The sequence below is a fragment of the Colossoma macropomum genome, unplaced genomic scaffold (assembly GCF_904425465.1).
Source record: "Colossoma macropomum unplaced genomic scaffold, Colossoma_macropomum, whole genome shotgun sequence".
Classification (NCBI taxonomy): Eukaryota; Metazoa; Chordata; class Actinopteri; order Characiformes; family Serrasalmidae; genus Colossoma; species Colossoma macropomum.
Window position 1 is genome coordinate 398,283 of NW_023496020.1, and position 25,282 is coordinate 423,564.

Consider the following 25,282-nt stretch of genomic DNA (forward strand, 5'->3'; position numbering starts at 1 on the left):
CAAAACCTTGTGTCTCCATTTTTGTCCATTTTTCAGTTTTTGACATATTGTGAAAATGCCTGTTGCTCTTTACATTGTGGGAAATTTCATGATAACTGGACCACAAGAAATGACCCAGAATTACTTGGAAAAAAGTCTGATTCCACTGACTTAAATGAAAGTAAAGTATGTTTTTTCCTTCTCCTGTAAAGTTACCATTTTGGAGAAACAAGGTCTTGTTCCGACAACAGCGAATTGTAGATGCCGAATAACTGCAAAATAAATAATATTGCACACTGAAAATAATGCAATTATCAGTTTACTGTAAAAAAAAAAACCAGTGCTAAATGTGTCACTTAATGAGGATACTTCAGCATTTATAGGTATATGACTATTGATAAATTACTTGATCTTTTATAGTACTACTACTACTACTACTACTAATAATAATAATAATAATAATAATAGTAATAATAATAATAATAAAAATAATAATAATATTAACTCATTTTATGCCCTAAAATGCATCTCAGTGTTTTATGCAGAAAGACCAAATAAAACAAGCATAACCTAGGAACAGAAAATAATAAAAGAAAATAAAAAGGTAATAATTAAATTAAAAGAAAATTAACAACACAATACCAAATGATAATGTACATAAAATCTCGAGAAAAGCTAAAAGAGAAAAATGTTTAAACTCTTTTTTAAAAGCATTCTAGTACATTTATAATGGCTCTGAGTGATTAATTTTGAGCATAAAACATAAAATGTACTTATTTGATTAAGATGTCAAAGTTATTTTGGTCATTTGTTCTAATTAAATATTTTAATTCTCTGAAATCTCAGTCTGTGTTTACATCTTTCAGTGTTGTTCTTGCCCTTAGTCTCTGCCTCGCCTTCTGATTGGCTGCTGAGCTCCCCACACTCCCCGCCTCGACTCCTGATTGGCTGCTGTGTCCCGCACGGCGTGTTTGCGCTATCTCGGTGAGGGTGGAGCTGAAATGGTCCTCAGGCGGCGGCGGAGTTAGGTGAAGGCGCGCTGCTGGTCAGAATGTCGGTGCTGTACTCGGTGATGGCGGGGCTGGCGGTTCTGCTGCTGCTGCTCCGCCGCTGGTTTCCGTACCTGCTGCACGACTTCATTTACTTGCTGAAGGGGGTTCGAGTGGCGTGTCGGCTCAGGCGGTTCGGGGGTTCGGTTCCCTGCTACACGGTGCTGGACTGTTTTCTGGACGCTGTTCAGAAGCAGCCCGAGAAGAAGTTCATCATCTTCGAGGGTCAGAGTTACTCCTACCGGGATGCGGACAAGATCAGTAATAAAGTGGCCCAGGCTCTGCTCCGGCAGGGGGGCCTCAGGGAGGGGGACACGGTGGCTCTCTTCCTCGGAAATGAGCCGCTCTTAGTTTGGATCTGGCTCGGAGTGTCCAAACTGGGCTGCACGGTGTCCTTCCTGAACCACAACATCAGATCTAAATCTCTGCTGCACTGCTTCTCCTGCTGCGGAGCCAAAGCCCTGATCGCTGGAGCAGGTACTCAACTCTACTGTACTCTATTATTCTGTACTGTACTAAACTATACTATAATGTACTCAGTTATACTCTATTCTACTCTACTGTACTCAGTTATACTCTACTGTACTCTGTTGTTCTCTACTATACTGAACTATACTCTACTCCATTCTATTGTACTGTACTCTCTTTTACTGTTTTACTCTACTGTTGTACTCTCTTCTACTCTCTTTTACTGTACTCTATTCAACTATACTATACTCTGTTCTATTGTACTCTATTTTACTCTGCTCTATTCTAATGTACTTTGTTGTATTGTACTGTACTGTATTATATTGTACTGTATTTTATTTTACTCTACCGCACACTATTGTATTCTACTCTACTCTTTTTTACTGAATTCTACTCTACTGTACTCTATTCTACTGTACTCTATTTCATTGTATTGTACTCTATTTTACACAGTTCTACTCTACTGTACTCTATTTTACTCTATTCTGCTCTAATGTACTGTTGTACATTGCTGTCTGCTGTACTCTATTCTTTTCTGCTCTGTACTCCAAATGGTACTTATTGTATTGTACTATATTTTACTTTATTCTATTCAACTCAACTTTACTCTGTTCTACTCTGTATCAAAGGTGGAAATTGTAAGGTTTCATTGGCGAAACTTTATTGGGTTTGTTTCATTAGTGGTGTAGTTTTTTGAAAAAAATGAAAAACATGGAGTTTTAACTTAGGGGATGTTTTCCACAACTGCTCACGTCTGATTGGTCAGAATATTCCAGCTCTTGGCTTTAAACACTTGCAGGTCAGTAATGAAAAGGTGAAGGAACTCTGAGTTTGGTCAGGGGTGAGGGCGGCGGGGGGTGGATAGGGGGGCTGTATCTGCCTCATGTATCAGCTCATATACAGATAGTGTTCTCAATGTGATATTATTATTATTATTTTTTTTTGTTTAGTTTATTTCAGTTTATCAAGGTGTTTACACCCATACAAATACAAGAAAAAAAATAATAATAGGTAACACAAAAATAAAAGGAAAAATTATAGTTATATAATTAATGGACATAATAATATAATACAAATATAATATAATACAAGAACAAGTACTGACCGAAAAGGTGTAGTCTGAAACTATAGCTTATTTTGACTACCCTTTATAAATCATATACAGTCCTGTGTTTTTTTTAATTGCAAAGTGAGCTACACATTCTTAGTTCCTTTTCACAATTATTCCACAAACATACCCCTTTCACAGTTATACATCTATTTTTTATATTTGTCGTTGCTATTGGTTTTTTGAACATATGTGTTCCCCTAAGTCCATATTTGTTCTCTTTAATTGCAAACAGCTTCTGAATACCGTTTGGTAGTAAATTGTTTTGTGCTTTGTACATTATCTGTGCTGTTTAAAGGTTGACTAGATCACTGAATTTTAAAGCATGTAATTTAATAAATAGTTTATTGGTTCGTTCAAAATAGCCTGATCAACTTATAATTCTTATATCTTTCTTCTGTAGCATGAAAATAGGTTTGGTGTTGGTTTTATATGTGTTCCCCCATACCTCCACACAGTAGGTCATGTATGGAACTATGAAGGAACAGTACAGTATATAGAGTAAATTTTGATTCAAGATATCTTTAGTTTTATATAATATTGCAATAGTTTTAGACATTTTGTTTTTACATTATTTATGTGCTGTTTACAACATAATTTATGAACATTTATCACACCCAGAAATTTGTTTTCATAGACCCTTTCTATTTCAACATCATCAATCATAATTTTAACTTTATTCTTGTTTTGTCGATTTCCAAATTTAAATTTAGGGATAACTTGTTAATATCAAACCATTTCTTTAAAACTTTCAATTCCTTTTCCACTGTATTCAGTAGCTGTTCCAAACTTTTCCCAGAGCAATATAAATTAGTATCATCAGCAAATAAAACTAATTTTAGCAATTTAGACACTTTACAGATATCATTTATATACAGTGTAAACAATATGGGTCCTAACACTGAACACTGTGGCACTCCACAAGTGACTTTCAATAGTTTAGACTTGATGTTATTTATTTGTACATACTGATATCTATTATCAAGGTAACTCTTCAGCCATGAGTATGCTGCTCCTCTAAAACCATATCTTTCCAATTAATTCATTAGTAAGTCATGATCAATAGTGTAAAATGATTTTTTTAAGTCTATAAACACCCCAACAGTATATTCCTTGTTGTCTATTGCAGTTGATATCTCTTCTAACAGTTGCATCACCATCGAGGTGGACCTATTTGCTCTAAAACCATACTGACGATCACTCAATAAGTTGTGTTTTTCTATGAAACTATTAAGCCTGCCTACAAATAGTTTTTCTAAAATCTTTGAGAACTGGGGGAGCAGAGAAACTGGTCTATAATTAAAGAACCGGTGCCTGTCTCCACTTTTATAAATTGGAATAATTTTTGCTGTTTTCATATTATTGGGAAATATACCTGTTTTGAAAGACTGATTGCAAATATGTGTAAAAGGTTTCACGATGCATTCTATAATAGTTTTAACTAAAGACATGTCAATTTCAGTCCAATCAGTGGACTTTTTATTTTAAAAATTTTTCACAATATCCAGAATTTCCTTTTCATCAGTTCTCCTAATGAAGATGGAGTAGGGTTTTATGAACAATATCTTCATCTACACCATACTTATTTTTTTGGCTCTGCAGTCTCTTTTGCTAAATTAAATCCAACATTTACAAAATAGTCATTAAATTCATTAGCAATTTCTTTGGTTTTACTTATAATTATATTGTCTTTTTTACAAAATAATCTGCAGTGTCTGCTCTTCCTGCACCCTTTTTAATGATGTTATTTAGCACACTCCGTGTTCGTTGAGTGTTATTCCTGTATCGCTCCAATAATTTCTGCTAATATTCCTTCTTGCTAAATCTCATAAGACATTGTGTTCATTTATTTTTATACATTTATATTTGTTTTCTGCTTCTTTTGTTCTATGTCTTAAAAATCTCTTATATAATACATTTTTCTTTTTACATGCATTTGCTATTCCTTTGGTAATCCATGGTTCACCGGCATATTTATGCCTTGTGAATTTTTCATATAACTGCGCTGCTGTGGGGCTGCATTCAGTGACTGGGCCGCTACGGAATCTGCGCTACTGTAATACAGTGAGGAGGTTTGACGGTACGTTTAAGTATAAAGTGTGAGTGTCCACTGTGGGTAATGATCTTCAGCCCCGGGGAAAAAGCTGTTAGCATGTTTGGCTGTGCTGGTTTTGATGGTCCTGAATCTTCTACCAGAGGGGCATGTCTGGAAGAGGTGATGTCCAGGATGAGAGGGGTCAGCTGTAATTTTGCCTGTGCCCTGCTGCTTTAGATGGCCTGAACTGTTGGCAGATACATCCCATGATCCTCTCCACTGTCCTGATTATACGCTGGAGTTCTTCAGCTGTCTCAGGAAGAACGTTCTCTGCTGAGCTCTTTTGGATATGGAGACCCTGTTCATCTCTCACTGCAGGTTCCTGGATATAGTGGTGCACCGGAACTAGAGATACTCCACAGTTTAAACCACAGAGCTGTTGATGATGAGAGGGGGTAGGGAGGCGGGTTGCACCACTGTCTCCACTTTCCTTTCCATGTTGAGCAGCAGGTGGTTGCTGCTACACCAGGAGACCAGCTGCTTGACTTCCTTTCTGTAGGGAGACTCATCCCCGTTGGCTTTGAGGCCCACCATGGTGGTGTCATCTGCAAACTTCAGGATCTATACAGCTGGTTCCTTAGAGACACAGTTGTTGGTGTAGAGACTGAAGGGAAAGTGTGAGAGCACACAACCTTGTGGCACTCCCATACTGAGGGTCCAGGTGTCTGACGTTTGCTTTCTCCTGTTCATCAAAAAATCCGTGATCCACCGGCAGAAGGGTTTCCATCACTGAGACTTTAAGCACTGCACTGGTCTTATGCTGCATTCACATGTTTGTGAATGCAACATAATTCCATTATTCCACACCTTAAAGCGGTACATGGCTGACAGCAGCATGAAGCTACACAAATGTTGCCATGGTAAACGTGGTGCTGGCAAAAATTTATGGTTATCAGAGGTGAGCTTTATCAGTGTATATTGTTTATTTAAGGTGGAGTATAATATTGAGTGCATCTGGAATTCAACAACAAGACATTTGGCATCCATGGCTTCAAAACATCAAAACATTCCACCGCTGCGTTCCAGGGCAAAAGTTGGGAAAATTGAACTGCAATGAAAAGAGTTTCCGTAAAACAAGAACTCCCACTTCAGAAACGCCCCCTCATCTTTCATTGGCCGATATATCTGCAAAATGGCTTCTCTCTAATGGTCTTTATTCAGCAGGGGTTACTGTGGTGCTGCTGGCTTGCACAATATAACTTTGACAATGTTATGTATTGTTGACTATCGGCCAACCATGTGTTTATTTTCCACAAGCCCACCTGCCCCTGACATCATGTGAGGTTCACACATGGTTCTGCAAATATACCCTCCTCCCCAGTGGAGCGTTCTGCTCAGTGCTGTGGTCTGCAGAACGTTGCCGCTTGCAATGCCAAAGTTTTGTGTTGCAGCTTAGAATTTTCTGTTCAAGGCAGGATTAGTTGCACCAAGGCGTAAATTTGGTTATGTAACTAATCATCTCAGCTACAACTAGGATTCAGATTTTTCAGTATGATAACCGTTGCTCTGAATGAATATCAAATCAGCCATTTTACTTTAAGTGCACCGCCACACAGATCCTGTCTGTAGCTTTAACTGACACACACTCACTGATGTCAGCCATCTGAGCTGGGAGAGTCTGCGTGTGTGTTTGTTTATGACATCAGATCGGGGTTAGTGTGTGTCTGTAAGTCAGAGTATACCGAATGGAGTGCAGATGTAGTCGGGAGTAGGATGTGGAGAATTAGCGCATTTTATGATCAACGTTTAAATGTTCACAGGTTTTGACGTTAGAGATTAAAGCTATAAACGGGACACTCTGATCTGCACGGGGAAATGGACGAACATGTTTGATGTCTTTTTTCCTTTGCGTCCACATTTTCCCAGGGGACAACCCCACGCTTGTTTTTGGGATGTCCAGAATAAACCCACACTGCTGACTGTATTTTCTGTTTCAGTTCTGTTATATTGCCATATTAATCAAATATATTTAGAAACACATTTGTTTTAAAATGTGTGAGGAAATATTACATATAGAAATGTACCATATAAAAATAAATGTGTTTATCAAATCCATTTCAAAATGTATGAAAACAAAATCCTGTCTAATGTACTTTACTGATTGATACCTTTTGAAATTATTTTGTATTCCAGTACCTTAATTTTAAATATGGTCAAATGAACCAAAGCTATTAGCAAAGCTTTCCAGAAGAGTGGAAGCTGTTATAGCTGCAAAGGAGGACCAACTCCATATTAATGCCTATGGATTTATAGTTGGATTCATAAAAGCTCCTGTAGGTGTGGTGTGAAGGTGCCCCACTGTGTTGGTGTGAAGGTGTGTACTGCATTGGTCAAAAAGCAGCAATAAGGGAATTCCAGTGTCCATGCTCACCCAGTCAGGAGGACCCTTTTGCACATGTAAGCAAGTTCAGGCCTGCTTTTCCTGTCTGGAGGTAGATGTTTAACACACCTCATGGTTGCTCAAGGACCCTGCTGGAATGTAAGAGGACTCTGCAGGGCCCCAGAAAGTGTAGTTTTTCCCTTATAACTTCTTCTAGGGACCCAAAAGGTACTTGAGGGCTCACCTAGAGGAGAAGGGCTCAACAACACGGAGCTGAGGTGTAGTTCCTCCAGTAAACCTGTTTTACATTAATGTGTTTTGTTAGTTCTTTGATTACCCTGCTGATACACCAGCCTCACTAATTTTTACAGCTAAAATATTGTTGATTACCTGTGTGAGAGCAGCATTCAGGGTTAAAGCTGAATGTAAGCAGAAACTTAGGGCTTCTTTTGTCAGTCATACCTTTGCTTCCAAAAATATAGAAAGCAGAAATGAGGCAAACACACTTTGTGATTGATTGCAGCAGCTGACTGAAGGTTGAATGTAATGCAAGTGGAAAATGGATATGTTGCATTGTTGAATTTATTATATTAAATGACATAATTAAATAATTAAATCATAATATGATGTAATACAAGCTAATTTGTCAATGCACCAAAGCGAAGTGATCTTTATAAATGTGTGTACATATATATATATATATATTTATTTATATATACAGATATATTGTGAAATTTCCACAATACCCGGATCAATAGAAATTATTTACTGCACAAACCGAGTGGAAATTACCTAATTAGTTCATTTAATTTCTCATTTTAATGTAATGTTAGTCCTTGAATAGTTGCGTTTGTAACAAACAACCCCACAGTGTTCGCTCTGAGCTGCTTAGTGAATACAGCAGGTGTATTAGAGCAGAACACACACCTGTTCAGGTGTTGAGTGTCACATCATTACGGTACCAGAGCGACACTCTACACCCCTGCAGCACAGAGAGGCCTTTGTCTGCATGAGGCCTAACAATGCAGATCTTTCAAAAGAACCATCTGTGATTAGCAGGAATGCGGCTGTGATTGGTCAGCATTGGCAGCAGAAATGCAGCTGTGATTGGTCAGCATGTGCAGCAGAAAAGTGGCTGTGATTGGTCAACATGTGGAGCAGAAAAGTGGCTGTGATTGGTCAAAATGTGGAGCAGAAATGCAACTCTGATTGGTCAGCATTGGCAGCAGAAATGCAGCTGTGATTGGTCAGCATGTGCCACAGAAAAGTGGCTGTGATTGGTTAGCATCTGGAGCAGAAATGCAGCTGTGATTGGTCAGCATGTGCAGCAGAAATGCAACTGTGATTGGTCAGCATGTGGAACAGAAATGCGGCTGTGATTGTTTAATGTACTCTTTTGATAGACAGCAATGATTCAACAGAAACATTAGCAAATAACAATAGATTATTTGTCATCATTCAGGGGCCAAATTGCAACTTTGAATGTGTAATTTATTTACAAAGGAGCTTCATTACAAAAAAGTGAAAGTGCTTTACAGTGCCATGTAAATAACTGAGATAAAGAGAAAAAACTGATATATTTAAAATCTAAAACTGTAAAACAGACAAATGAAACAATCACTAATCAAAATCACTCACGAAAAGAACACCTGAGAGCAGAAGTGATTTAATACAAACCTGTAAAAGTACAATAGAGGCAAAGTAAAAACATTATAGGCAAAAGCTAGCTAAAATCTAAAATGAAAAAATAAGCTTTATGTAGATTTATTATCCTGTATTTAGACTTTTACAACATGCTGAATTCACTGCAGGTCATTAGAGCGGAATCTCTGGCTGTGATCCACTTTTATCACTTTATAACAAGCAATAAAGCTGCATTTAATCTCACTGTGAGTGACTGTCGGCATGACTGAAGCTCCCATTCAAACACAGCTCTGTTCCTGAAGAGTGGTGGCAAAAGTCTGGGCACTTCTGGCAAAATAGCACAATTTTGCAAAAAATAAAATAAAAAATGTGCCCAAACTTTGGCCAAAAAATATTTCATGTTTATGTTTTATTTTTTTCACACATATATATATATATATATATATATATATATATATATATATATATATATATATAAACATATATATAAATATATGTTTATATATATATAAATATATATATAAACATATATATAAATTCAGCAAATCTATCATAACTGTAGATGCCATATTTAAGTTAAACATGGATTACCTGAGGGCCACAAGCTAAGTGGTCATGAGAAAAAAAAATGTTCCATAATGTCTAGTAGTGCATATGTGTATTTATCACTCCTCTACCAAACTTTACTGTTGGCACTATGCATTCCGGTAGGTAGCGTTCTCCTGTCGGCCACCAAACCCAGATTAATCATCAGACTGCCAGATACAGAAGCGTGATCTGTCTCTCCAGAGAACACGTTTCCGCTGCTCCAGAGTCCAGTGGCAGGGTGCTTGGTTCTTGGCATTGCAGTGATCTTAGGCTTGTGTACAGCTGCTCAACCATAAAGACCCATTTCATGAAGCTCCTGACGCACAGTTCTTGTGCAGAAGTTGCTTCCAGAAGCAGTTTGGAACTCTGTAGTGAGCGATGTAACATAGGATAGGAGATTTCTATGTGCTATGCACACTAAACGACTCCGTTTGTAAGTTTGTGTGGGCTAGCACTTTGTGGCTGAGCTGTTGTTGCTCATAGATCAGGCATGTCAAACTGGGCCAAAGATTTGCAGAGATCAGTGTTTACCCTCATCTAACACGCTGAATTCATGAAGGCCTTGCTAATTAGCTGACAAGCTGAATCACCTGGTGGCATCCTATGACAGTGTCACATTTAAAGTTACTGAGCTCTTCAGTACGACTCTTTCTACTGCCAGTGTTTGTCTATCGAGACTGCAAGCCTGTGTACTTGATTTTATACAACTGTTAGCAATGGGTGTGGCTAAAACAACTGAACTCAATAATTAGGATATACATTTGGCCGTGTAGTGTATTTTGTTTTGTTTTTTTTAATGAAAAGAAGTAAACACTATTTCTGTAGCAAACTGTTTGAAAAAATAATTTTTTTCTACAAATGTGTTTGTTCAGTGTCTTTATATTTAATTAACTTAAAAAGTAGAAAACAATAAAACAGTAATTGTGGCATGTGCAAAAGTTGGGGCATGTGGCATGTGCAAAAGTGGACACCAGCTAGGAGTCTATATGTTCTTGTTTTAGGGAAATTTTTAGTTAATCAATCACAGATCAAGCATTTTGTTCAGGTTGTTGAACTATTACACTATTACTGCAGATGCAGCAGGTAGAGATGAAGGTAAACACACTGGAGTTTTCCTTTAACAATCTAATATTAATATATTGTACTTTCTGCAGAGTCACTATCAGTGCGAAAAGGGTGTGAGGACAGATAATGCTGCCTGTGTTCACTACTATACTGTTATCTGCCTCAGAGTCATCTAAACGACCTGGCCTGGTGGAACATGAAGGGTCAGAGATGTTAATGTTTGTACTGCATATGTGGACCTGCATATTGGTCAGAGGTTACATTGTAAAAATATTTAACCTACTGAAAATCCCAGGCCATATTAACTATTGTGATGGTTTCCTTACAGATATTTCCATGCTTACCCTACAGCCATTTCCATTGTTACCCTACAGATATTTCCATGGTTACACTGCAGCCATTTCCATGGTTACACTACACCCATTTCCATGGTTACCCTACAGATATTTCCATGGTTACCCTACAACCATTTCCATGGTTACCCTACAGCCATTTCCTTGTTAGCCTACAGCCATTTCAAAGGTTACCCTACAGCCATTTCCCTGGTTACCCTACGGCCATTTCCATTGTTACCCTATACCCATTTCCATGGTTACCCTACAGCCATCTCCACGGTTACTCTACAGCCATTTCCACGGTTACACTACAGTCATTTCCATGGTAACCTTACAGATATTTCCATGGTTACCCTACAGATATTTCCATGGTTACACAACAGCCATTTCCACGGTTACCCTACAGCCATTTTTATGATTACCCTACAGCCATTTCAATTGTTACCCTACAGATATTTCCATGGTTACCCTACAGCCATTTCCATGGTTACACTACAGCCATTTCCATGGTTACCCTACACCCATTTTCATGGTTATCCTACAGATATTTCCATGGTTACCCTACAGCCATTTCCATAGTTACCCTACAGATATTTCCATGGTTACACAACAGCCATTTCCATGGTTACCCTACAGCCATTTCAATGGTTACTCTACAGAAATTTCAATGGTTACAGTACACCCATTTCCATGGTTACTTTACATCCATTTCCATGGTTACCCTACAGCCATTTCCATGGTTACACTACAGCCATTTCCATGGTTACCCTACACCCATTTTCATGGTTATCATTCAGATATTTCTATGGTTACCCTACAGCCATTGTGTTTTCAGTGATGATGCTAAGTCAAGTTTTCTGTGACGATGCTGAGTCGTGTTTTCTGTGATGATGCTGAGTCATGTTTTCTGTTATGATGCTGAGTTGTGTTTTCTGTGATGATGCTGAGTCGTGTTTTATGTGATGATGCTGAGTTGTGGTCTGTGATGACGCTGAGTCGTGTTTTCTGTGATGATGCTACATCGTGGTCTGTTTTCTCCTCAGATCTGCATGCGGCGGTGGAGGAGGTGTTGCCCATGCTGAAGGAGCAGCAGGTGATGGTGTTGTTGTTGGCAGAGCACTGTGATACGGATGGGATCGTGTGTTTTAGTGAGAAAATCAATGTTGCAAGTGACGAACAGCCACCGATCTCTCTGCGCTCCAAAGTGACCATGAAAAGCCCTGCACTGTACATCTACACATCAGGCACTACAGGTGAGATACACTCTTAAAGGTGGTTTTTCAAGGGCTTTAGTAAAGACAGTGGTTCTATATAGAACAATGAATACTCAAAGAATAATTTGCAAGCTTAAATAGTTGTTTGCATGGTGAAATTGTTCTTCAGATTAATGGAGAATTTGTCTTTGGTTGCCTTACAGCCGTTTCCATTGTTAACTTACAGCCATTTCCATGGTTAACCTAAAGATATTTCCATGGGTACCCTACAAATATTTTCCATGGTTACTCTACAGCCATTTCCATGGTTATCCTACAGATATTTCCATGGGTATCCTACAAATATTTTTCATGGTTACTCTACAGCCATTTCCATGGTTATCCTACAGATATTTCCAGGGTTAACGTACAAAAATTTCCATGGTTATCCTACAGATACTTCCATGGTTAACTTACAAATATTTCCATGGTTACCCTATGAATATTTCCATTGTTATCCTATAGACATTTCCATGGTGTCCTTACAGATATTTCCATGTTTACTCTACTGCCATTTCCATGGTGTCCCTACAGCCATTTCCATGGTTACCCTACAGATATTTCCATGGTTACCCTACAGACATTTCCATGGTTAACTTACAAATATTTCCATTGTTACCCTACAGATATTTCCAAGGCTGTCAAAAGAGTTTCAATGGTAATACTAAGCCCATTTCCACAGTTACACTACACTCATTTCCATGGTTAGACCACACTAGACAGAAGAACCCATTTTGGTGCTATATAAAATCCTTTTCAAAAGGGTTCTATATAGAACCATATACAGTACATTTTCCATCAACCAAAGAACCATTTCATCATGCAAAGAACCCTTTCAGTTCACTTTAAGACTGTGAAATTAATAAATAACTGCTTGCTTATGTCTGCAAACATGCAGAAGAGGGAGCTCTCGCTGGTTTTACTTATTAATAACTTGGCAAAGATGAAACACTACACGTATTTGTCACATCTTTTATTATTATTTATTGAACAATGTAATTAAAAAAACAACACAAACTAATATTTGAAAAAACTGTTACATCGTATATAGGCTGCATGGTTTATAAACACTACAAACGTATAAAGTACACATACTATAAGTATTTAAACTTCAGTACTCAGATTATGTTCTCAACTTTGATGAGAACACCCATTAACCTGCATGTTTGTGGTTTCAGGTTTTCCGAAGGCAGCTGTGATCAACCATGAGAGAGTTTGGATGGCGTCCCACCTCCAGTTCATGTCCGGGGTTTCCTCTAATGATATCATCTACATCTGCCTGCCGCTTTACCACAGCTCAGGATTCCTCATGGGCCTCACCGGGGCAATAGAGAGGGGTAAATAACTAATCACCCCCCCTCACCACTGGGGTAGTAGATCGGAGTAAATACACAAACACCCCCTACCGGAGCAATAAAACAGGATGACCCCTCAAAATTCTGTCTAAAGCCGACTGTAGCCCACAAAATTCTTTCTGAACCTGACTGTAGCCCACAAAAATTCTGTCTGAACTCAACTGTAGCCCCACAAAATTCTTTCTGAACCTGACTGTAGCCCACAAAAATTCTGTCTGAACTCAACTGTAGCCCCACAAAATTCTGTCTGGACCTGACTGTAGCCCACAAAATTCTGTCTGAACCTGACTGTAGCACCACAAAATTCTTTCTGAACCCAACTGTAGCCCACAAAATTCTGCCTGACCTTGACTGTAGTCCCACAAAATTCTATGTGAATCCAACAGTAGCCCCACAAAATTTTGTCTGAATCCAACAGTAGCCCCACAAAATTCTGTCTGAACCCAACAGCAGCCCCACAAAATTCTGTAGCCCACAAAACTGTAGATCAACTGGAACCAACAGAATTGTCTGTGTTTGTGTAGGTATCACGGTGATGCTAAAGAGAAAGTTCTCAGCATCTAAGTTCTGGGACGACTGCAGGAATCACAATGTGACGGTTATCCAGTATATCGGAGAGACCATGCGCTACCTCTGTAAAACACCCAAGGTAATTCATGCTATAGCCCCTCAGCTGTGAATTAAACTGTTCCTGCGTGTTTTGAACAGCTGCTTCAATTAGCAATTTTTCTGTGTTGTGCACTCCCGGCTTTAGCGACCTCTCTCTCCTGTTCTGTGTTTGTGTCCCAGACGGACCGTGATCGAGTTCACAGTGTACGGCTGGCATTTGGGAACGGTATCCGTGGCGACACGTGGATGGAGTTACTGCAGCGGTTCGGAAACATGCGTGTCAGCGAGTGTTACGGAGCCACGGAGGGAAACATCGGCTTCGTTAACTATGTCGGCAAAATCGGCGCCACAGGACGTGTGAACATGTTCCTAAAAGTTAGCTGCTAAATACAACTCCCACAATGCACCATGTGCCATTCACCTGCGATGTAATGAATAAAAGCGGTGGCCATTTTACTTATTACATCACACACAGTTTGTTAGCACAATCACTCAGCAGCTCCGGGAAAGTGGAGCTACCCTGCTGAAAAGGACCGTTAGAAAGGATGAGTCCTCATCAGCTGTACTGGTTAGCTGTGTTAGTGTTAGCTCATTAGCTCGTTTGGAGAAGCAGCCGTCGTTAATCATCTGAAACAAAAACCTACTCATTTCAAACAGCAATTTTTGAAAAATTAAACATTTTCAAATTTTAGCCTAACACTAGCACTAGCATCTAAAATAAGCCTACAACGCTTCGCTAATTTTGGACAAAGTCTGTATTTTTCCCTTTTGTTGTTGTTTTTCCTTCTCTGCATCCATCCACTACCTCTTATGGATTAGATGGTATGAGCATCCCTAGTATGAGCGTTTTTTACTTCCATGCTGAAAAAGGACCATTAGGATTAAAACCTGATGTGTCTGCTTTCTAATGGGAATTGAATACAGACACTAGTTTCCCGTAGAACACCTTTAGATCCAATTAGGAAAACATCAAATACATTTAGAATCAGCCACTGGTCACCTGTTAAACTGTTAGGATCCTTTACACTGTGATATCAACCCACTGAAATAGACAAAACACATTACAAAACCACCAGGAACAAACAGGAAGATTTAATGAATTCTGTGGGTTTTTTCAGCAGAGTAATTCAGCTGATAAACACAAACACTACCTAGATATATCGGCTAGCTAGCTAAGTTAGAATTCTCACACTTCACATACCCAGCTGTCGTATTACTAACGGCATATCACACTAATACCAGTTCATCACATTGACCCTGAAAGCTCAGCTTGGATTTCCAGTAACTTTAGTATCCAGTTTTTAATTTTAGCTGTCAGAAATCTTAGCGCTAGCAAAGCAAACCTGGCTAACGTAGTCTTATCAGTAGCGTTTTCAGTTTTGATGAACGTTAGGTGACTATAGCCCAGACAGCAGGGTGACATCGAGCCATTGTTGTCACCGTTTTTGATTATTCATCTGAATTAACTGATATATAATTGATTAATTAGCCTAAATGTGGCCTGTAACTGTGACTGTATTTACTGTTTTTTTTTTTAAACAAAACGCAGATCAACAACTTCATTAACATCTTGTTACTGTACTGACTCACTCTAAATTTTGGTGGAAAACTTTATAAGATAAATTTAAATATGTCTTGTAACATTCTGACAAACAGAGGTACTGTTCACAAAGAGCCAATTTACGAACGCATGCCCACAATTTGGAGCTGCTATAAGTAATAAGCAATAAAACTAAAAATGAGTGATATAATAACAAACATGTAGATAAACATTATAGCTCTTCAGGCTGCAGCGCCATTTACTCAGTTTAACATTTTAACGCGCAAGTCTGATGGTATTTTTATTTTGTGCTCTGTGTGAATCATTTGTATTTTAAAGCTAATTAGCCAGTTACATAGTTATAGCTAGCTTTTGACGTGCAGTGTATCTGATGTGTCCGACTGTATTTGTAGCACACAATGATTACCAATGCTGTGTATAGTTTTACTAATGTTTTTCTGCATTTTGTGTATGGATGTGTTCAGAGAGTCTTATCCTACGCTCTGATTAAATACGACACTGAGAAGGAGGAGCCAGTACGAAACTCCAGGGGATTCTGTGAAGAGGTTCCTACAGGTAAACAGAAGCAGCCCTTATAAACTACACTTATTAATAAACCAACATTTATACATTTATATGCTGAGTAATGCTGAAAGATTTCACTTTACACAATTTCCCTCTTACCCTTAATCAGTCTGACAAGACATGGCATCTCAAGTTTGCTTCTTTAGTTTTAAAGCTGGAGCTACGAGGCTAATGAAGATAACAACCTTGCTGAAAAAATAAAAGGAACCATTAAAAGTTTCTGTTGGTTCCTGGTGGTCTCCAATTCCCATTAAAAGCAAACCATTAGGTTTTAATCCTAATAGTTCTAATGGTCCTTTTTCAGCAGGAAAATAATGGAAGCTTTTACTAGGGATGTCTGTATGAGCTAATCCATAGGAGTTAGTGAATGGATGCGGAGAAGGAAAAACCAACAACAAAAAGGAAAAATACAGCATTTGTCCAAAATTAGTGTAGCGTCGTAGGCTTACTTTTAGATGGTTGTGCAAGTGTTAGGCTAATTTTTTTTTAAAAAAAGGTTTGATCTTTCAAAAACAGCAGTGGAAAATCAGTAGGCTTTTGTTTCAGATGAGTAACAGAGGCTGCCTCTTCAAATGAGCTAATGAGCTAAAACTAACACTACAGCTAACTGGAACAGCTAATGAGGACTCATCGTTGTCTTTTCTCCTCAGTGGATGATGTATTAACATGTTGGTTTGATAGAAAAATATATTTTCACTGCTTCTGGATCTAGCTAACATCAGCTAGAGTAGTTAGCCTAGTTAGCATTAAAGCCACACCGGAGCCAGAAGCGCTATCTCTGAGCTCTCAGTCTCTCCCTTATAAATGTGTCTAAAGCCATATTGGAGCAGAATTGGTTTCTCCAAAAGAGGTCAGTACGTAATTTGTGCGTAATTTGACTGGACGATCCAATAATGTTACTGTGTGGCTAGATGACAAAAACAAACAAAAAAAAAACGACATTGGAATAGGAAGCCCTGCTGAAAAAAAGACCATAAGAACCAATAGGATTAAAAGCTGATGGTAGTCTTGTCATGAACGTGAGGATTAAGGAATTGGGTCAAATCAAGCTAGCCGTTTTAGCTATTAGCCTCGTCTTTAGGTCATAAAAAAAAGCAAAGTACAGATGGTGTTTTCTGTTAGCCGGTTTTATTATTACATAACTGTAATGTTGAACTGCCTGTTATTACGGAGAAATCTCTGAGTTCAGGTGATTATAGAAGGCAATTCGCTCCAGAATTATTACTGAGCAGACTGTAAAAACTAAGGACAATGCAGATTCATACTGGATTAAAATCACAGATCTCATTGTTAATCACTCAAATTACGGCATCTTCCCAGATTAAACTAATCCAGCTCCAACATCCATCCTTACTCGCAAATACAAACAAAACATTTGTTGTCGCATTTTATAGCTCTGTACAAACATGACATACATTGACCAACTGACACTGTGAGTATTTATAAACTTTATGGCACTTTATTCGACCAAGTAAATTAGCATTCTGCTAACTACATGCCTTAATATCATCACATCTTAGAGTTGTTCAGTGATCAGTAATAAAATTCAGTATGTGGTTTCTGACATTGTATGACTCGCTGTTAATTATAAACATGGATAAAAGCACATTAGCATTGCTAAACACAGCAGCAGCCATCATCATGAAGTTTAAAATGACAGAAATGTTCAAACCAAGCAGTTAGCAAAGTATTGTAACTGCCACTGCTAAGAAAGTAAACATCTTAACATGCTGTTCCTTCTGAGCTAATGCATGTACAGAATGTGTTAGTGAGCACTAATAAGCTGTAACAGACCTATAAGGTAAAGATTTTTATTTAAAGAAATAGGCAGCGTGCACTAACAGAGCCGTTAGAGAGGCTAGCACTCCGATTTAACCCTGCAGTGGAGTGCAGTTTAACAGAGCCGTTAGCGTGACTAGCACTCTGATTTAACCCTGTAGTGGAGTGCAGTTTATCAGAGCCGTTAGCATGACTAGCACTCTGATTTAACCCTGCAGTGGAGTGCAGTTTAAATGTGTTTATGTGCACAGGGGAGACAGGCCTGCTCGTGGCTAAGATCACTAAAGTGGCTCCATTTAGTGGCTATGCTAACAATCAGCAGCAGACGGACAGAAAGAAGCTGAGGAATGTGTTTGTGGAGGGAGACCTGTACTTCAACAGCGGAGACCTGCTGAAGGCTGACGGACAGGGCTTCCTTTACTTTCAGGACCGCATCGGAGACACGTTCAGGTACACGTCCTCCGAACAAATCGCGGCTTTTTAAGAGCGTACTTTAGTTCAGTGTGTGTGAGCTGTTGTTGGTGTGTGGCAGGTGGAAAGGCGAGAATGTTGCTACCTCGGAAGTTACTGACGTTTTAATTTCAGTGGATTTCATCGAGGAGGCTAACGTCTACGGAGTCAAAGTGCCAGGTACTCGGAAGCATCTCTCACTGGGAGCGATTACACTGAATATTTACATACATACTAACGTTTATGGAATTTGGTAGCTAAACAGCAGTTTAGCCCCGCCCATTCAGCCTACAGCAATTTAGCCCCGCCAATTCAGCATACATCAGTTTAGCCCCGCCCATTCAGCCTGAAGCGTTTGAGTCTGGACTGGTTTTTGGAGACACAGAACAGCCAATCAAAACAGAGCTCATTTACATTTAGCAGTCTTGAAAACACAAAAAGAAAAACTGTTTATTTTAAGGGATAAAGTGAGGTTGGAAAATGGTCATGTAAAAATTAATTATGACTTTTTTGGCACATAAAACCTCACAAAATGATACAAGTGAATCACTATAGTTATGTTCTGCCTTAATAATGTTACTGTTTATTAGGGGTGGGAATCTTTAGGCACCTCACGATTCGATTCGATTACGATTCAGAGGGCTGCGATGCGATTATAAAACGATTATCGATGCATCTTTTTTTCTCTACACAGGATTTCCATCTTCATACTGTCTAAAAACTTGGTAGTTTTAAAGCAAAGTATTTGTAATGATCCATAATGGATCATTACAAATACTTTGCTTTAAATATCTAAAATATCTTTTATTAATAAATCAAATGGAAGTGATGTGGCAAGTGAACTAGAAGGCTCTCATTCAGAGCCGCTGCTGCCACTCATCTGCGATAAAATGCGCTGTTACCCTGAAATTAGATCCAGTGGTTATGGGCGTCCATGCATGCGTTACGGCCATCCTTCCCGTTTTCTTTAGTCATTTTATAACTTCGGTTTTGGTCTCGTTGTAGGGGGGGGGGTGGTATTTTTATGACTGGACGCTGAATCTCGGCTCCAAAGTGTGCAGCATAGCGCGAAAGCCCTGGTTCTCAACGACCGAGAACAGACAGCAGACAGCAGGTCACATAGCCCCGAAGTCTGGCCTCGCCAGTAGCGAACGAAGAAACAGAGATTCTTTCTCTAAAAAGTTGCGAAAATGAACTCGCTTCTCTTTCGAATTTTCCCGTTCTACCTTAAATGGTGCAGCAGTTACATTCGGCGCCTAAGGCAGAATTTAAGATGGAACGGGAAAATTAGAACGAGAAGCTGGCGAATGAGAAGCGACTTCAGCCTCGCAAAACAGCCGGACGCTGAGACATTTTACAAGAAACTCTTCTAGTTTTGAAGAAAAGTTTTCTGGCGGAAATGGGAGGAAAGCGGCTGTAGCTGAAGCTTAAAGCAGATCAGAGTAAATCTGCGCTCTCCTTTATATTTTTAGCCCATACTACGACATTAACACATACTGGACATTAAATGTTGTGGCTCCCAAGGTGGTTTGACTTCGTTGAAAGGACAAAATGGCTCTTCTTATCATTTGTGTTGTGACTCCTGATCTAACCTGGCTTTAATGCAGAGGGAGCCGGTCGGATTTCTCACTCATCCAGTTGTGTTTTTGTTTTGTGCCGCCACAGACTGTCCGGGCGCTGCACTTACCCACTTCCAGTTCCACCTTTTGCGTTCCGTCAACGTTTCGTTATAAATTAAATATTTAGAAAATCGATTTTTGACATTTATGAATCGATTCAGAATCGTTCACGTCCGCATCGCGATGCATCTAAGAATCGAGTTTTTCCCGCACCCCTACTGTTTATTAATACTCTGAGTTATATGCTGAATTAGTGCAGTATCTACTTCAACTGAAAGTGTGTGTCCTGGTTTACTGTACAGCGAGTGTTGGAAGTCCTCAGTGAGAGCTCTATGTTTCAGGTCACGAGGGCCGGATTGGAATGGCTGCAGTTAAGCTGAAGGAGGGGCGGATCTTTGACGGTTCTGCATTGTTTGAGCAAGTGCAGAGTCTCCTGCCCGCATACGCCCGGCCACGCTTTATCAGGATACAGGTAACACTGTCCAACATGCCCACCAAACTCACCGCAGTTACGCTTTAAAATATCCTGCATTGTTAACCCTATAGAGGTCAGAGTTCTGGAGCTGAAATTACACAAACTCTCAGTTTATTAACCCTTCAGTGTCTTTAACCCACTGGGCTCCACAAATTCTGCCACACATCAAATTCTCTGTCTCTATATCTGTTTCTGTATCTTTGTGATGATCCAGCATAGAAATTCAGTTCAAACATTTCCTGTCTGTAGAGTCGCCCTTTCCATTCCATCTTATGACGAGATTGTATGTGACTCACATCTGGAGTTATGAGGCTTGAAGAGGGGCTGTCATCTGCCTGTCACCATGTGAACCTGGTGGATTAGTGTGTCCGTCTACATTCTTTGTGAAACTGACCAATGGACACTCAGGAAATCACTAAGGACTGACCCATAATGCCAAAAACCCTTCATTCTTTATTCAGTCCATATAGGAGACACATGTGAAATGGCGTGCAGAGAGTTTACAGCTGCTGAAGTTGCTGCAGAGGTTTTGGAAAGTAGTGATGAAGATAACAAACATTTTGATATGAAACAAGAGTATCATGTTATATCACTGAAAAAGGAAAAAACATATATTAATTTTAATGTAAATCAAAGTAACCAGACTTTTTTTGGGGCCATTTATTTTGTTTTTTTCATCCTGAAATCTACATTTCTGGCCACCATTATTGGCACCCTTTAATTTTTTAAAAATAAAATTTACAGTATTTTCATAAATAAATGGAACTATACCAATTTTTAGTGATAGATTTTTTTTGGATGTCTGAAGTTAATAAACAACAATTTGTGGTAGCCATGTTCAAGCTTCTTGTCTGCTGGTAGTTTTTCCCATATCAGGACTCAATGCTGGCCAGTTTAAAACAGTCCTTACTTCCTTTGCAACTATTCTGTCATGCTTTTTAATTGTGTGCTTTGGGTCTTTATAATGCTGAAGGACCCATGATCTTCAACCCAAACCAGGCTTCCTTACACTAGGCAGCACATTTCGCTCTAAAATGTCTTGGTCATCTTCTGATTTCATTATTCCTTCAAGTCATTTGAGGCCTCCAGTACCTGAGGCAGCAAAGCAGCCCCACAACATTATGGATCCACCACCATATTTCACTGTAGGTAGGGTGTCCTTTTGCTTTAAGCTTTATTTCATCTACTATAAACAAAGCGCTTGTCTGTATTACCAGTTGCATCTGTTTTTGTTTCATCAGTTCACAAATCATTTGCCCAAAACAATTGCAGTATACATATATACATACATACATACATCATCTAAACCGCTTATCCTTCTGGGTCGCAGTGGGGTGCTGGAGCCTATCCCAGCTGTCATTGAGCGGAAGGCAGGATACACCCTGGACAGGTCGCCAGTCCATCGCAGTATGTTTTGTCAAAAATCAGTAGTGCCTTTTTATGTCTTCATTGACTTTCGCCCATGAAGTCCTTCTTGCTTTAGTGTGTGGCATGTGGTACAGGCTGAAATTGCTTCAGGTCTGTCTTTAGCTCTTTGGAAGTTACACAGTGTGTTTTTTCCACAGTTCATACCAGCCTTCAAAGTCATTTCTCACTGATTTTCCTCTTTGACCCACATCCTAGGAGGTTCTTGATAGTTCCATGAGCAAGAAACTTTGCACTGTTGAAACAGGGGATGGGAGGACTTTGACCTTGTACCCTTTACCGTTCTTCTGTTTGGAGATATTAATACTTCTGATGCTCTCAGACAGCTCTCGTCTTTGGCATTGTAAAAAGGATTCGGGGAAAGTAAAGTGGCCTTTTTAAGCATTAAAGCCATCATTCATTGCTTAATTCAAGTCATGTGAGCACTTATTTATCACAGGTGATTCTAATCTAGTCTAATCTGAATGGGATTCATCAAAAGGGTGCCAATAAGTGTGTCACATCTATATTTCTGGTTTTATGCTTTTTCAACCTATTGCTTTTTTAACTTTTTTTTTACCCTAAGCTGTTGGCTATTGAACATGATTGTTTAATGACCAAAGATGTTTCACAATACTTTTTTATTTTTGTAGATTTTGTACTTACAATTCAGGGGTGCCAATAATGGTAGCCAGAACTGACACACAATGTAAAAGACAGCAGGCTCTTTCAGATTCATGATGTGTTCTTAAGGTGCAGAACTGTTCTCACCTTTGTGTGTAGATTCTGTTTTTACCTCAGAACAAATCCCAAATAAGAAAACGTTGGTGAATGTTAGAATCTTCGTCAAAACTGCGCAAGTGGGTTTTAAGAAAAGATTTGTTCTTAAGAACAGTTGGTGAATGAGGCCCAATGTTCTTAAATGCAATTCTTGAAAAAACTGAAGAAGTTCTCAGATATTCTCTTAAGAAAATCTTCATTGTTTAACGACACAAGATGCATTTTGAATTTGTATTAACTGTTATTTCAGTTATTTAGTTGAATCCACTCAAGGGTTCAAAAAGTTTAGCAAATAAGATCTAGAGGTGATGGAGGAAGAGACAGCCAACGGGAAAAAATCCTCCTTAAAAAATATGATAATTGTGGAATGACGGCGGAAAGAGAGAGAGGAGGATGAGGAGCAGCAGAAGCAGTCTCACAGCCTGAGACGAGTGTGAGTCTGTCGTAAGATTAAGAAACATTTAAGAACATAATGTTTTCAAGAATAACACTTTTTTTAGAATTGTTATTAAGAAAATACAAAAAAATTAAGAGATATCTTAAGAAGTTATTTGAAGAATAACAATTTTTAGTAACTTTTTTCTTAACAATGATGTTAAGAAAACACACATTGAAGAAGATTTTCTTTCTTAAGACATTTTGGTGAATCCAGCTGCAGATCTTTTGTTGTTGTTATTTTTAGCGATTGCGGTAAACCAACGCTGCATCGTGCTTGGGAGCGTTCCTTTATGGCTTTATACTCAGTGTCTGAAAGTGTTCTCCTGTTCTCCTTTAGGCAGCGCTTGATGTCACCGGCACTTTTAAACAGATCAAGGTGAGGCTGGCCGAGGAGGGATTCAACCCAAACACCATCCGGGACCCGCTGTACTTCATGGAGGACAGGAAGAGAACATACGTCCCCTTGACTGAGGAAATCATCAACTCCATCACTGCTGGACGATTGAGATTATAGCGCACACACTTTCGGACTCAGCGACGCTCCAGGAACGACAGCCTCAATTTTTGTTCTTTTAGGGAGAAATGATTATAACAGCCTAACACTGTCAGGGTTATTAAAGTTTTCACATTTTCATTATTTTTCATTTTTATTTAGTTTTTCATTTTGGTTTTTGATTGCAGTTTAGTTTCTGTTAGTTTTGAGGGTGCATTAGTTTTCAGTTTTAGTTTTTAGTATTTTGATGACTACGATGAGGTGTTTCGCTGCTGTCAGAACAAAACTTCAAAATGGTAACTTTACAGGAGAAGAAAGAAACATAGTTTATTTTTAATGCAAGTCAGTGGAACCAGAATTTTTTCCAAGTCAGTTTGGGTCATTTCTTTTGGTCCATTCATCATAAAATCTACACACAATATAAAGAACTACAGGCATTTTCAAATTATGTCAAAAACATAGGGATGGTTGGAAGCGTAGCCCCTGGCGATTATGGAGTGGTGTTGGTGTCGTGGGTGTGGTACTTTGGTCCCTTTTTTTTTACCCCTTTTCCCGATTCTCTTCCTCTCCTCTTCTTTATTCTTACCTACCTCTACTTAGGCAGCCCAATCAACAATATCTTTTGAAGGGGCTCCCGAGTGGCACAACCGTTTAAGCGTTGGCCCTATCATCAGGAGATCGCGAGTTCGATCCCTGGTGATGCTACAGCCATCCGTAGCCGGGAGGCCTCGCTCTCTCTGGGTGGGGGGGATGGCTGCCTTTCTCCCCCCATCACTCACTCAGCGCGATGCTAGTCGGCGCAGGCGTCTGTTAGCTGACGTAATACATCTGGCGGTTGGTGCTTTCCTCCAAATGCGTTCAGCTGTACAATGACGTTGCGTGAGCGGCAGCTCGAAAGAAGCGGTGGCTGGTTTCACAGGACTCGGAGGAAGCCTTCACCCTCCTAGCGTTGATAGTATCGTGTGTGATTGGGGGAATCATAACTAGCGGGTGGAATTGGAGACGACTATATTGGAAAGAAAATCGGGTAAAAAAAAAAAAAACAATATCTTTTGAAAGGCCAGCAGTGACATGACTTGCAATGGTAGGAAGTGTGTTTGATTTCCTAGAATACCAAAGAGATGAAGAATCCCATCAAAATCAGTAAGGTACTAACTCAGTTACAACATGTTCAAGGTAATATCATATTTTTGCAAGAAACACACCTTCGAACCACAGAAATCTCTCGTATTTAGAGGACTTGGATGGGACATTTATTCCATTCGAAATTTTCTGTCAGGGCAAGGGGGGCTGCTATCGCCATTCATAAAAACGTCATGTTTGAACCAACAAATTCCATTCTAGACTCTAACGGGCGTTACGTCATAGTTTCAGGCTTACTTTATAACGTGCCAGTGATCCTGGCCTGTCTGTTTGCCCCCCTGGGATGACGAGGAATTTTTTAATACGTTTTTCTCTAATCTTCCAAATGTGGATAGTTACTACATAATCATAGATGGTGACTTTTACCTCATCCAGGATGCGAGTCTTGATAGGTCGTTGCTTAAACAGGCCACCTTGTCCAAATCGGCCAGTGCTGTGTTAAATGATCAATCTCAATTAGGTCTGTCAGATCCTTAAAAATCCGCAGGACAAAGTGTTCTCTTTTTTCTCTCATGTACACCACTCTTTCTCAAGGATCGATTTTTTTCTGCTAGATAACAGACTACTCCATCATGTTAACTCGTGATTATCACACCATTGTCATTTCGGACCACGCCCCTACAACAGTCGATTAATTTTTCTTCTGCCCCAACCTTTGCCAAACAATGGAGATTCAGTTTGCATATGTTGTCCAATAATGAATTCAAG

The 25,282-nt window shown here is 39.2% G+C and overlaps 1 protein-coding gene across 2 annotated transcripts; it reads left to right on the top strand.

Annotated features, from left to right (window-relative positions):
- Positions 1-28: 28 nt before the first annotated feature.
- Positions 29-23,958, top strand: LOC118803978 (very long-chain acyl-CoA synthetase-like). Of its 2 annotated transcripts, none has more exons than XM_036564553.1 (10): positions 29-1,505; positions 11,695-11,904; positions 13,083-13,241; positions 13,784-13,908; positions 14,049-14,243; positions 15,894-15,984; positions 18,024-18,222; positions 18,305-18,402; positions 20,183-20,313; positions 23,276-23,958. In XM_036564553.1, exons 1-10 carry the CDS (start codon positions 1,031-1,033, stop codon positions 23,450-23,452), a joined length of 1,860 nt encoding a protein of 619 aa, XP_036420446.1. In that variant the 5' UTR covers positions 29-1,030; the 3' UTR covers positions 23,453-23,958. The 2 variants fall into 2 exon arrangements, with proteins under 2 accessions (XP_036420446.1, XP_036420447.1); XM_036564554.1 differs by lacking the exon at positions 23,276-23,958 and adding an exon at positions 20,566-20,766.
- Positions 23,959-25,282: the final 1,324 nt, after the last annotated feature.

Bases quoted from the DNA above. Each gene is read 5' to 3' on its own strand.
- LOC118803978 (XM_036564553.1), top strand. From the start codon at position 1,031: ATGTCGGTGCTGTACTCGGTGATGGCGGGGCTGGCGGTTCTGCTGCTG. The intron at 1,506-11,694 runs GTACTCAACTCT...TTTTCTCCTCAG, and splicing joins AGCCCTGATCGCTGGAGCAG to ATCTGCATGCGGCGGTGGAG. The intron at 11,905-13,082 runs GTGAGATACACT...TTGTGGTTTCAG, and splicing joins CTACACATCAGGCACTACAG to GTTTTCCGAAGGCAGCTGTG.